Here is a 14,531-nt window from a genome sequence, read left to right on the forward strand (position 1 = left end):
TCTTGTATACTTCACCTCTGATAGCCTAGTCCTAGGGTTTTTACTCCGATTGTCCATGGAAAATATTTCATAAGATGTTTGTAACATTTTTTTGTGTTACAAGACACTGAAATAAGGCATTGAGTAATGTATAATTTTTGAATTTGTGCCACTAAGTGACATTTGATTACTCAAATGTTATTTTGATGTGTTATAGTAGATATTAATCTAATGGTGAATATTTAGTACTAATATGAATGCAATCTTTACAGCTAAATCCTTACAACTATGAGTGGATAGAGAGAGTCCTCAAAACTATTCAGATGGCTGATGAGGGCACAAACCTTCTACCCCTCAGTCAGGTCAGTGAAATACCATGATGGTTTTCAAATTACCAAATAAGATGAAAAAAAAAAACCAGATAGCTTTTCAAAGGAAAGAAACAAAGTTTCATTGTAACATCTTTATGATTTATTGTTTAGATGGTTGGGTTACTCCAGCATTTAAAGTCACACAGAAGAATCTCTCCCCCCACTGACCTGGAGAGCTCATATCTTTTGGAGAACGGCCTTGAACCCACTGCTTTAGCTAACACCCGGCTGCCTTTTCATCTGCTATTCCAGACCAACCACGCCTTCTGGAAAATTGTCTGTGTGTATTAGTGTGTTGGCTTTTGGAAATTTATTCATTTTATCATAGCCTTCCAGATTTACCTTGTTGTGTTTTTAATTTGTCCTAAATTACTCATTTATTTTATGTTTTAATTTTACGGTTTCCTCTTTTTTTCTTTATGTGTGCCCACAGCTCCTGAACTTAGTGAGGACACTTTACCCACGCTGCTCTTCATCTGTAAATTGCTGAAGGTAACATACATGTTGAAGGAGCTAAGATCACTGTCCTTTTTATTCAGTGTTTCCCATAAATTGATTTATTTTGGCACTCTGCCCGAAAATATATTTAAACTTCTTAAAATAACATAAAAGGTCTTTAATTTCATGCTTTGCGCCATTGCTGTCAAACTAACTCGAATCGAAAGCGCGATAAGGCTTTGTGTCCTTATTAAATCACAAAAGACTGTCTGCTTGCATTGCGTATAGAGATGTGCAAGCTTCGCTCACACGATTAGCTCCGCACCTCAGTTCCCAGTGAATGAATGCAGTGAACTCCATCAGTGCGTGGACCGTTATCAGCTAAGAGCAATAATAGACAGCGCAGCACGAGCTCATACACGGGCCGATCTCCATCACTTGACACCTGTTACTATACAGAGCTGCAAGATCCAGTGAGAAAGCATTTTAATTTGCCACAGAATTAATAACATCATTATTGCAAGATCTAGTGGAAGCATTCTGCGCAGAATTCTGTTATAAACCACAGAAATCAGATCAAACAGCGCTGACGTGGAAAACAGGAGATACACTGTGCCGTGAAAAAAGTTCAGGGGTTTCAGTCCACAAATCACCAACATTCACCATTGATTTAATGTAGTAACACCATAAGGTATTGTGGCAGAAATAGTGGAATGTTTTTTTAATATTGTCATTATTCATCCTTTGTACAGTCTATTGAGAGTGAAATTTAAGCACTTTTTCCAGCACTTAAAAACTCTAAGTATTATCCAATTTCAATATTTTATATGTGATGATTTGTAAAATTAAAAGTTTAAAGATGTAGTCCACTTTGTGGGAAACAAGCAGTGAAAAAAAGACCACTATGATTATGACAAATTACCAATATGACCAGCAGATGGTGGCAGAGCAGCACTTATTGACTTGTTAGTAATCTCCACTTGAAATATAGAAAAAAGTAGGAAGTCAAAGTCTTATGAAAAACAAAAACTTTTCCTTAAAATTGTGACTGAATTACACAGAAATCAAGTAAAGAGCAACCCTTTTATTATCACTGAAGCTGTCGGTCAGTTCTGTGTGATACTATAGAAGAACAATAGTAGAGCATTTAATAAGAAGAACTGGAAAATGGAAGAACGTTTAATGAGAGCAGAATATTACAATTTTAGGTTTTTGCACATTTACTGTTGTTAATAAAAGTAATTTTTTCGCCACACCACTCCCCCCTGCCCACCAAGTCATTCCGCAACTGTTCTGGGATTCATTCACACCGCCAGAGCATTCCCATACTCTCTTCTTTAACTCACACACATCCCTGGTTAGTCCGTAAAGCCAAAGTGACGTAACAATGCCACGTCTAACATACTCGCCAGCAGTGGTGGAAAGAGTACTGAAAAGTACCTCTCATAAATACTATGCAAAGTAGGAGTAAAAAGTAGCCCTTTTAAAGGGGTGATGAACTGAGAAATCAACTTTCCCTGGAGATTTTAATATATAAAAGGTCATGGTAATATAAGAATGTCCTGTAAGTTTCAGAGCTGAAAACGTCTCAGGTGGCGCTGGATTTATAGACGTATTGAGATTAAAACACAACGCTGTTTCTTCTATATTGGATCCGACAGGAGGAATAAAGGAGTAAAAAGTGTTTTTTTTTTAATATGTAATAGTATTGCATTGTTATAGATCATTGTGCTTATGTGTACGTGTCTAGCAGAACATACCTTAGCTTTAGCACGCTGGACTCAGACACGTATAAGGGCTTGCAAAGCTTAACCTTCTGATTCAAAGGCAGATGAATTTCATAATATTCCTTTCTTGTTTAGATATTCTCTCTCTCTTGACATGACATTTGAGGGGCACGCGTGCACTTGTATGTGTGCGCGCGGTTCGCACTTATATCAAACAATCGTGCGGGCTATGTAATACAAAAATAATAGTCCAATCAATTGCAGGTGGATGAGAAATAAATCATTGTGTTTGTTTGATAAAGACGTTTACGAGCTCTGTAAGAGGAGAACAGGGTCCCCGCGGAGTCTTAAAAAGTCTTAAATTTCAAAATCAAAATATAAGGCCTTAAAAAGTCTTAAATTCGCGGAAGCATTGCGTTCTAGGTCTTAAATAATGTTAAACAGGTCTTAATTTTCCTACATCAATGTAACGCTACCTCATTGAAATGCTCTCGCTTCCGCAGCACGCGCGCACGTGTGTGTGTGTGTGTGTTTGTTGCGTGGTGTCTGTAGTTCTTTCTTTCACTAGACCAACTATTGTTCGCTCTATTACAACTACAAATTAGGCAAGCATGCCACTTATATTGCAGCCAATCAGCTTTCGTGTTATTGGCACGAGCCTCTTTCTGATCGTACTCCACAGACGCATAAAACGGATTTTATTCTTCAGCTGAGTCTGACGGTTCTTGCAGTTCCGCGATCGTGAACGCGAAGGCGAATCTTTCTCACCATCTTGCTTAATGACCAAATAAAAGTAGGCTATAATATACCCGATTGCACTAAAATGGTTAATAACAGTGATGTAAACTCCGAACTCCGATGGCGTTTGTTTGCTGCCGGTCAGCGCTCGCGCGAGTGTATTGAATGTGTTATTTCTAATAATAATTATTAATTATTAGCCTAACGTTACTCTTGAACGATCAAATATATACATTATGCATATGTCTATATCCTTTGAGTTTAAAAGTTTGGGAACTGTCAGTAAGTAGCCTACTGGAACTGGGCATTAGTAAGTTCTCAAAGTGAAAGCAAACTAATGTAGCTCAACAACACAAACGGGGAAAACAGCACTTACACTTAAAGGAACACTCCAACCTTTTTAGAAATAGGACTTATTCTACTTTGCTACATTTAGATATGTGGGGAAATGCATTTTAAGCTAAGCTAGCGGCGACTCTGCCAAACTAAAACAATGCACTGAGACAAATGCATTTGCCCACATATCTAAATGTCTAAAGAAGTTGAATAAGCCCTATTTCTAAAAACGGCGGAGTGCTCCTCTTTGTAGATATGCATCTTTATGTTGTATTTATTTGTCCTATTGTCATTTGTTTATAAGTATATTTATTACTGACGGATTATGTAATTACTTGAAAACTTTTTACTTATATTAAGCAATTATTGCTGTGGTTTACTTTTAAGATGTTGGTCATATTTCTCACCCCAAGCGATTGTGTTATTAAAGATAGGTAGAACACCACTGGACCAGCCTTTTTTGTTTTTGTAATAGGCCTACCAAACAAGATTCATGCATTTTGTCAGTTTTATTGCCATGTGTGACTATTGTGCATCTAACATAAAAATATGGTTAATGTTGCATCCTAATTATGAAAAAAAAAAAAAAAATGTTTGCAAATTTATAGAAGTGACCACCACAAAATAAAAACTAATTTTGGTCAAATTTATATATATATATATATATATATATATATATATATATATATATATATATATATATATATATATATGCGCTAATCCTTGTGGGATTGAGCTATGAATAATACGTTTACTAATACTTTGTTCAATTTAAATAAATTAAATAATATAAGTTTAAGTAATTGAGTGAATCTGCATTTCCTATGCATGTTTTTTTTATTGCGCGATATAGGTCTTAAATTTTATTCATAATGGTCTTAAAAAGGTCTTAAAAAGTCTTAAATTTGGCTTGGTGAAACCTGCAGATACCCTGGAGAATCCCGGTTGCCACTTTCAAAACAATCTTGTGAACTGAACTGACAGGGGAGCTGAAGCTCATTAAATATGCAAATCTTCTCCAATCCTAGCCGTGGGCGTTTACTTCCAAGTGTCCAGTGCGTCACGCCCATCGTTATGTAGCAACGGCAGGTTAAGGGAAGATTGCGCAGTAAAAGTACCGATACAGCACTAAAAATGTACTCGAGTAAAAGACAAGTACACTGTTTTTAAACTACTGACAAAAGTACAATTTACTGAGAAAAAACTACTCAATTACAGTAACAAGAGAATTTGTAATTTGTTACTGTACACCACTGCTCGCCAAGAAGCATCTCGTGAACAATTGCGGTGTGTATAGTACCGCTAAGCTCACATTTAATTTTACTGTCTATACAATGGCTATGGTATGACCATTCATTCACATGATCGCTAGGTTTGAATTATGTCCGAGATATTGACAGTGATCCAAGTCCTGAAATCTGTTTTTACCGGAACTGACATCGGTGACGACAAACAGTTGTGTAGTGTGGGGTGGGTGTAGTGTATTACCATGTTGTGGCATTATGTGTTGTCATTTTTACTGGGGAAATATTTACAGTCTTTTTTCTGTTTTATTTTATCCAGGTTAATCTTGATAAGCTGTATGTTTTAGCTGTAAACCATGTGTTCAAGAAGAATCTTTTGCCTTTACTAATGGATCCGTCAAAGAAAATCCAACATCTTGGTCCCAGCAAAGAGTTGTCCAGTGTGACTCAGAGTATCATTAAACATGCTCTGTGCATTCAGAATCTGGAACTTGCTGCCGCCACAATCCATAAAATTGCTCAGGACCTTCCTGCAGGTGAGTCAGGTGGTATGATAGCATCTCTCTCTCTCTCTCTCTCTCTCTCTCTCTCTTTCTCTCTCTCTCTCTCTCTCTCTCTCTCTCTCTCTCTCTCTCTCTCTCTCTCTCTCTCTCTCATAAAGTTTTGTTCAGGTTGCTCTTTTACATATAATGTACAATGAAATGCACAATGGTGTCAAGCTCTAAAAGTGGTCAAAACGTGACATGAATGTAATTAATTCACTCATACAGTATATCACACGTCTTGTGAAGGAATATAATAGCTTTGAGTGAGGAACAGACCAAAGTGCAGGTCATAAATCACAATGTTTTTTTTTTTTTTTTTTTTTATTGTAAAAGTTGGTGCCTGATGCTGCTGTAGTGGACTTGAGCGAAAATTGTATTAGTTGGACAGCACTGTGTATTGCATTTAAATGTTTTATTTTTATTATTTGATTCCAGGTGCAGAAAAGACTGATTTCTTAAAGTTCAGCTTGGAACTTGTACACAAGTTGCTGAAGTCTGATGCTCTGGAGGTATGTTGGTTTCTCAAAAAAAAAAAAATCTAAATTTGTTGTTTCAGGACAAACAATGTAATGGGTCCCACTTTATATTAGGTTGCCTTAACTACTATTTAGTTTCATCAAAAAATAAGTACAATGTACTTATTGTGTTCATATTGTATTTTAAAAACAGCGGGACTTTTATTAAGACAGGATTAATAAACTTATTGTTCGCTGGGCATCGTTGTTATTTCCGCTTTTACGGTCATGAGTGTGAGGTAAAACATTTCTGCCAAATAAAACCGGAAACGGAGAGTAACGCAGATCTGACACAATTGACTGGCAAATTCCTCAAACGTCCCGGGTCCTTGGTTAAAATAGCAATTTTCTCACAATTTACAAATAGTAGGAAATATTTGGGATATTGTAAGTACTCAACTGAACAAAATATATAACACTGGCCTAGTGGTTTTGGATATTTTATGCAAAGTTACTACATAGTGCACCTTTAAGGCCACCTAATATAAAGTGGTTCCATGTTATGTTTTGCTAGTTCAATTTATTTAATAAATCTCTTTTCCAAGCGTAATCCTTCATTATTCTATTCCTCTCTCTTCTTGATTTGTCTTGTTTGGATCTTTTATCAGGAAAATTTGCAGACTCGAGGTGAGGCGCTCATCTCTAAACTACAACTGCAATATCAGCGCTCAGCCACAGACAACGCTCTCCTTTCATCTCAGCTCAACTCCCCAGAGCTCCTCAAACTCACAGGCCTGCCTGGTCGCCTTATTGTAGCTCTCTTTGAGCATAGCTCTGTGGTGGACCGTATGAAAAACCCTGCTGGGATGACTTACCCTGGTAAGGACTAGTTGTATAGAAATTTGTGCTAAAAGAAATGCTTTATTCAATTCGATTTTGCATTATTTTCTGTAGTGTGAATTTCTGCCTTATTTCCACTTTTAAAAAAATTAAAAACACAGACACTTGGGGTGTCTAAAACAGTATTAGTTCATAAAAATCCCCAAATCCTACACACACTACTGTTTAATAGTCTGGAGTAAAAAAATTATACTTTTATTCGGCAGGGGCGCATTTAATTGAGCAAAAGTGACAGTAAAGACTTTACCCTATTTTGAATTGTAACAATAATTCTCATTATGGCTGTTTATTACTGTAGATGCTTCCTTGGTGAGCATAAGAAAGTTCTTTCAAAAACATATCTTAACAAGATATGCCAAACTTTGGTGGTGCATGTACCGTATGTGTGCTTACAGACATTCACAGCGTGGCCAAGGATACTGCCTCCATCAATGGTGTTGATCTTCTGAAGATCCGGAACATTCTTTTGGAGAAATGGTTATGCCAAACAGGGCAGTCTAATGGCAATGTATGTAAAATATATAATAAACACTACAAAGTTTTTTGAGAGACAAATACATGTATTTGCTATAGCTGTACAGCAAATTCCCACTGTAGCTTGATCATATCTGTGCGTGTAAACATACTTTATATGAATTATTATGCATTATAAGACAAAGCTTAAATTCATACCCCCATTTCTGTAGGACCTAAATCAGCAGGACTACGTGACTGATATACATGATGACCCTGATCTCATGAGGTACTTTATACAAAATCAAAAAATTTTACTGTATTTTTTTACCATATAATATGATGTACATACTATGTAACATTACTTTCTATACACACTTTCCTTTTTCTGCCTCTCTCTCTCTCTCTCTCTCTCTCTCTCTCTCTCTCTCTCTCTCTCTCTCTCTCTCTCTCTCTCTCTCTCTCTCTCTCTCTCTCTCTCTCTCTCTCTCTCTCTCTCTCTCATTATATTGCAGAGTTGTTTATTTACTGCAGATGCACCCCATGGATATAAGTGCTCGTTTGCTCAGTCCCATCCTGACAGAACAAACATGGGTAAGTAGGACTTTTCACCCTCAGTAAAAATCTGGACATCAGGCCCTGTTCAAGTTTTGATCTTTTCGTTGAAAGGTGTGGGGAAGGATGCAGAAACATTGGATGCAAATGTTTGGGTACACACATAGCGGTTCATGAGGTTTTTTCAAAAGCAATTTTTTGCAAACGGCTCAAAAATTAAATTTGGTTTGATTTATATAGAGGATAAAAACTGCAAATTAAATAGAAGAGCAAATGTGAAATTATAAATATGTATATTTCATAAAATAAATTATATTACATAATATTATATTACAATTTTCATAGTATTTGGTCCTGTATTCATTGTACAAAGTGTTTTGTGTGAACTAGCAAGCAGTGTGTGGTCAAAAGTAAATGGAACCCATTTGTATTTGTAATTCAGAACTAAATTATGAAATTGTTGCAGGATATCACCAATTTATTAAAATGTCATAAACCCCTAATTTACGTAACTAGTAAAAACTGAGAAGAAACAATTGTTTAAATAAAAAAATAAAAAATAAAAAAACAACCAAATGTCTTAGAGAATTCTAGGAATATCAATTCATCAGTTTTTCACAAATGCATAATATGGCTGTTCTTTTTCACTTACAAAAACTGTACATTTAACACATTTTTAGATCTATCAATATATAATAGCAAAAACTAAAGTTATAGAGCCTGCCATTTAACTTTTATTTATTTATGTTTTTGCTGTAGCAATTGTACAGCCTTTTATCATTAAAATTTTGTTAACTAAACTAAAGTTCATCTAAAGGGGTGATGAATTGAGAAATCAACTTCTCCTTGAGCTTTTGATTTATAAAAAAGCATGGTAATATGAGAATATCCTGTAAGTTTTAGAGCTGAAAACGTCCTTGTTAGTCAAAGAAAAGCTTTTATAGCCACCAGGCCCAGAAAATGATTGTGTGCTTCATCCTGACATCATCTAGTGGCCAAACACCGCCTCTACAGAATAATAAGCATGTGTAATTCAGTAGCCCGCCCACCGACTCATCGGATCACGCTAGCCAGCAGCAATAAACATGCTGAAGAAGATAGCAAGTATTGTGGAAGCACACAGTCGCTGCATAAGCTTCCTTTGAATGCTAATATTAGGAATGTGTGATACTTCACTTATTTTTAATGAAGTTCCAGCTCACGTGGGGACGAACGCTTGTGTGTTCGCTTCATTTCACTGCGGAATCGTTTGTAAAAAAGCCCTTAAGTGCTGGATTTGCAGACACAATGTTGTGCCTTCTATATTGGATCCGACAGGAATGGTGCAACAAACTCATGTGAGTAAAACGTCATTTTTTATGTAATAGTAGTCCCGGGGCTGTGTGTTTTCCAGACGGGCTACCAAAACAAATATCTGGGCGCGTGTGTGCGTGCGTGATGCGTTTGTGCTTATATTCACAGATCGTGCGGGTCATGTAATACAGAAATAATATTCCAATCAATCGTGGGTGGATAAGAAATAAATCATTGTTTTTGTCTGATAAAGAGGTTTACGAGCCCTGTGAGAGAATCATTTCATTTGCCGCTTTCAAAACAATTCCTCCCTCATGTGAACTTTACTGACAGAGGAGCTGAAGATTATTAAATATGTAAATCTTCTCCAATCCTAGCCGTGGGCATTTACTTCCAAGTCTCCAGTGCGGTACGCCCATCAAAACCCAGCATTCAGAAACCAGTGTAGAAAATAGCCTATTACTGATTAGTTATGATGTTTTTGAATGTAAAAAACACACGAACGTCATTAGTTGACCTCAGCAAACAGTATACTTTTTTTTTTTAAAGCCAGTTCATGACACCTTTAATGTAATGTGTTCTCACATGGTACATGTAGTCCATGTATACACAGCAAATAAGTTTCATAAAACATTTATATTTAAATCAGGTTTATTTTTAGTTAATCTGGGTGAAAATTACAGTATAAAAAAATAAAGCCAGTTCATGACACCTTTAAAGAATAGTATTAAAATAGAAGCCAACTCTTATCACTTTGTCTCACAGGCATCATAGATAAGGTGAGAATGGCTAGAATGGCTTTTGATAGTGTTTGAAGTTGTGTTGTCAAAAGTACCAACTCCGTTACCATGTCTGTACTGAATTTTAAAAAATGTGACGTTTTGAGCACTGTTGAGTAGAATCGTAAACACCTCTTACAGGCCATTGTGCTCACGCGTTCATCGGATATGTGACCCTGGACTAGAGTTAAGATTCTCTGCCCGAGCTCGAACCTGACCCGAACCGACCCGCAGGCCGGGCACTTGATCAAGCGTTAGTGTTTTTTTAATCATTACTTTATTAGTCTAATTGGGTGGGCAGAAAGCTATGCTATAATCAGAAATGATATATATATTTTTTTAGCAAAGTAAGAACTAATACTACAACTAAGAAACAAATGTGTAGACTACAAAGTTGCACAAGTCAGGATTAGTCTAAAAAGCGCGTTAAACTCGCAGCTCTTGCAGTGATGGAGTGCAGTATTCTGAACGGAGTCATGAGCTGTTCGCGTCAACACTGCACTGTGCTTAATTAAATATTTTCGATACGTTTCATTTAAAAGTGGACATTTCAAGCTTTCTATACGCATATTTCTCATGTCTGTGAGGCGAGTAGCTGCTGAGTTTTTGGTTTATTTATGAGACGCGCTCCAGTTAATGAGCAATAAAAGCGATCACTCCCGTGATTTCATGTCTCGATTATAGTCTGCTATTTGCTTTGTATTTATTAAATCCAGGCAGGTAATTTTCCATTATAATAATCAGATGAATTGTAAAAATAATATTAGCCTATAATATTTAAACATAAATATGAAGAATAAAAAAAACATTGTTTAATGGCTACAACAAAGTAAGCTACAGATAAATATCTGAGCTGGATTTGAGTGAACATCATTTTTACTTTTAAAAATGTATTGTGAAGGACTTAATTTGGACAACTTTAAAGTTGATTTTCTCAATATTTAGATTCCAGATTTTCAAATAGTTGTATTTCGGCCAGATATTGTCCTAACCTAACAATTACATCAAATCAATATCCTAACAAATACATCAATGGAAAGCTTATTTATTCAGCTTTAAGATAATATATAAATCTCAATTTAAAAATATTGACCCTTATGACTGGTTTTGTGGTCTAGGGTCACATATGTCTGTGATTGGCTACAATGATCAACGCACGGGAGCGTTGGAAAGCGCACGGAAGTGTTTTAAAGTGTTTTGAAAGCCTCCTGAGAGACGCCTGCTTTGAAACGCTCCAGTGTGTGTCTGTGTAAGCGCTCTGTGAAAAGCGGCATTGATGTATATTTGAAGCGCTGATCATTGTAGCCAAACATAGACATGTCTGATGAGCGTGTAAACACAATGGCCTGTCAGAGGTGGTTGCGATTCAGCTCTCAAAGCGTCACATTTTTTTACATTTCAGTACCAACTAGGTACCGAATTCTGTACTTTTGACAACTCTAGTTTGAAGCATAATTTAGAATGTGTTGAAAATAAAGAAATCAGTAACGTGTTACACATTATTCACAATAGTTTTCCAGCAAAATAAATGTTTATTTTTACTTGCCTGTCATAAAGTAATTTGTGGCATATTTGTTGGCAGGAAAGGATGGTCTGACATGCTTAACATTTGTTCATCTTTTCAGCCCCTGGGAGGATCGGGCCTTCGCTTGACCTTTGAGCATCGCAGTCGTGCTTTGATCTGTCTCACTCACTTAGCAGATGCTGCAACTTTGGAGGCACTTGCAAACCAGCCTAGTAGCAAAATCAAGTGAGCAGCATCAAGAATATGCTATTAATTATTTTTTTTAAAAATCTTATTTATGTGCAGTTTTGTTAAGAATAGATTGTATATGTCCAAATTTTAATGCAAAACAAATTTCCAGCATTAATGACCATGTATTGATGTTTTCACAGATATTATTTGAAGTGTTACATGTACCTTGCCCAGATGGAGGCTCTGAACATTCCCTATACCTTGGAAATGTTCATCAGCAGCCCAAAAGAAGGCATGATCAAGGGTTTATGGAAGAACCACAACACAGAACCGCAGGTAGATATTACATCTAATATTGAAACCCCTAATTTTTTTAGTTAAAAAAATAAATAAATATATATATATATATATATATATATATATATATATATATATATATATATATATATATATATATATATATATATATATATATATATATATATATATATATATATTGGGATCAGTACGATTTTTGTTTGTTTGTAGAAGTATTCAATTCTTAAAAAGAACCAAACAAAGAGACAATTGTTTGGTTCTTTTTAAGAATGTAATACTTCTGTTTAGCAAGGATGCATTAAATTGTACATTTTCTGACATTTATAATGTTACCAAAGAATCCTATTCCAAAAAATTAACTTTGTATTTACCAAAGAACCCTGGAAAAAACTTGAACACAAAATATATAACGAAAAAATATATAACGTTTGTAAGGTTTCCATTACAAATTTACATAACACTTTTGCAATATTTTATAAATGTTGATAAAAAACTATTGTGAAATGACGGCGTTTCCATTAACCGATTTTATGCGACTAAAAAGTCATTCCAAAATTCATGGCAACGGATTTTGATAGGTTTAATGTATATATATATCACAGTCACCACACTAGTCAGTATTTATAATCGAAGGAGACGTAAGTTAGCATTAGCGGCAAGGAAAGCCCCTTATACTTGGGAACGGCCTCATATGAGGTGTTTCTGGGTGTTTTCCCTAATATCTGCTTCTAGGTCTTGATTAATTGTGCCATTTCTTTGTTTGATAAAGAAAGTCTCATTGTCTGTCCAAACACCTGTAAATCCATTGCAGTTTTGTGAAATAATCATTTTTCGAATTGCCTTAAAAACCAACTCATGCAAGCATCGTTTTTTTTTATTGTGATTATATGGGAGTTTTTGTTAAATTGATGTTTTCATCGTGCTATTTTCCATTTGTGTGATTTGAAGGATAATGGAAACATGGCTATTGATTATAGAAATCTTTTAAGCTATTTATAGTTTGACTAACTGAGAAGTATTAACATTGTGCCACTGATCTTTTTGCGTGTCCCAAGTTGTTGGGCCCATTGTAAGGCATGTAACAACAACAAAAAAATCAAAATAAATAAATATCAGATAAAGCTTCGTGTATGTGACTTATTTTATATCCCACAATATCACTAAAGCATAATCTGCATACATTTTTCATTATTTCTTTCCAGGCTGTTCGTCTAGTGGCAGATCTCTGTTTGGAGTATGAGGTTTATGACTTGCAGTTGTGGAACAGTGTCTTGCAAAAACTTGTGTCATTCAATATGGTAAGTCACATGTAGATTACTATCCTTTTAAAGCTGTTGTAGTCATTAGTTTGTCATCTTGTGCACAAATACTGCATCCTGAAACAATAGGGATAGTGAAAAATCACAACTTTTTGATATTGTAATAAATCAATAAAATTGGGCATGTGAATTATGAATCCTGTCTTTTTTCATACTTTAGTCATACTTTTCACTGCGTATGAACAGTATATCTGAATTTGGCTGGAGTAAAGACATTCATGTGATGTTTGTTTAGGTGGATGGTACATTGCTGCCTCCTTGTGTTCATTGTTGTTGTCAATTCAAAACATTTTTCTTCTTTTTCTTCTATAGACAAGCTACTTGCAGAAGGTTCTTGAAGCTCTCATTGCAGTGCCCAGCCTTTTAGAGGTGATCATTTTCCTAACCTTTGTTTTTATTTAGATCAGGGGTGTCAGACTCATTTTGGGGAAATGGCCTACCAAGAAGAGACACTTAGCTCACGAGAAGCGGGATTGGGTTCACAAGATTTTTGCACAGTATTTTTAAGAAATCCTCAATGACAAAATTCATGATTGGAAAAATAGTCTGCAGGTGCATTTTGAAATGTTGTAATTTTGTAATGAATGTCATCTCAGTACTTTCTGAGTATAAATTATCATATGCATTGAAAGACAATGTACAGTGGGGCTAAAAACTATTTAGTCAGCCACCAATTGTGCAAGTTCTCCCACTTTAAAAGATGAGCAAGACAAGACCAGAGCTAAGAGGTGGTTATAACCAGAGGTCGACCGATAGTGGATTTTACCGATAGCTAGGTTGGACCTCGCTTGCCGATAACCGATTAATCGACCGATAGTTTTTAAAAAGATACTAGATTAAAATATAATAATAATACATAAAATAACAGGTAAAAAAGCAGTGCTGAACTTTATTACAAGAAATTTTAAAAAGTACTTAACCATGAAAATGTGTTAAATTTCATATGTAAAAATTAAAATGAGTTCTAACAGAAAAAAAATTCTACAGAAAATTACTAAAACATTAAAATATTACAAATAAATGTTTTTTTTTAGCTATAACCTAGAAACATGTATGTAAATGTCAAGTAACAGACTGCAAATCCCATTTTTTTTACAATGATGTATTTATTTAGCTAGCTTACATGAACTAAATGCATTATGTAATGTACATTTTACAGCATGTATTAATATTCGAGCAATACAATTCTACCTTAATCATTCGTGTTAGTTCATAGTGCATAAAAAAGGTTAACAGATAAAACTAACAATGAATAATACTTCTACAGCATTTATTAACCTTACTTAATGTTACAAATTGAATATTATTGTATTATATTAAGTGTTATCATGTCATATAAATCCAAACAGTTCGCTTTTTTAGAACGCAACGGTTTTCTTATCAAA

The 14,531-nt window shown here is 35.2% G+C and overlaps 1 protein-coding gene across 1 annotated transcript in view; it reads left to right on the plus strand.

Annotated features, from left to right (window-relative positions):
• The window catches only part of kntc1 (kinetochore associated 1), a 70,771-nt gene that overhangs the window by 47,895 nt on the left and 8,345 nt on the right, over positions 1-14,531 (plus strand). The window contains exons 41-53 of the mRNA XM_067437722.1: positions 252-341; positions 462-630; positions 784-842; positions 5,153-5,369; positions 5,814-5,887; positions 6,502-6,712; positions 7,129-7,241; positions 7,420-7,475; positions 7,702-7,780; positions 11,439-11,563; positions 11,710-11,845; positions 13,030-13,125; positions 13,459-13,515. Of these exons, the coding sequence (XP_067293823.1) occupies positions 252-341; positions 462-630; positions 784-842; positions 5,153-5,369; positions 5,814-5,887; positions 6,502-6,712; positions 7,129-7,241; positions 7,420-7,475; positions 7,702-7,780; positions 11,439-11,563; positions 11,710-11,845; positions 13,030-13,125; positions 13,459-13,515 (1,482 nt within the window). The remainder of the gene's footprint in view (positions 1-251; positions 342-461; positions 631-783; positions 843-5,152; positions 5,370-5,813; positions 5,888-6,501; positions 6,713-7,128; positions 7,242-7,419; positions 7,476-7,701; positions 7,781-11,438; positions 11,564-11,709; positions 11,846-13,029; positions 13,126-13,458; positions 13,516-14,531) is intronic.

Source organism: Pseudorasbora parva, chromosome 3 (assembly GCF_024679245.1).
Source record: "Pseudorasbora parva isolate DD20220531a chromosome 3, ASM2467924v1, whole genome shotgun sequence".
Taxonomy (NCBI): Eukaryota; Metazoa; Chordata; class Actinopteri; order Cypriniformes; family Gobionidae; genus Pseudorasbora; species Pseudorasbora parva.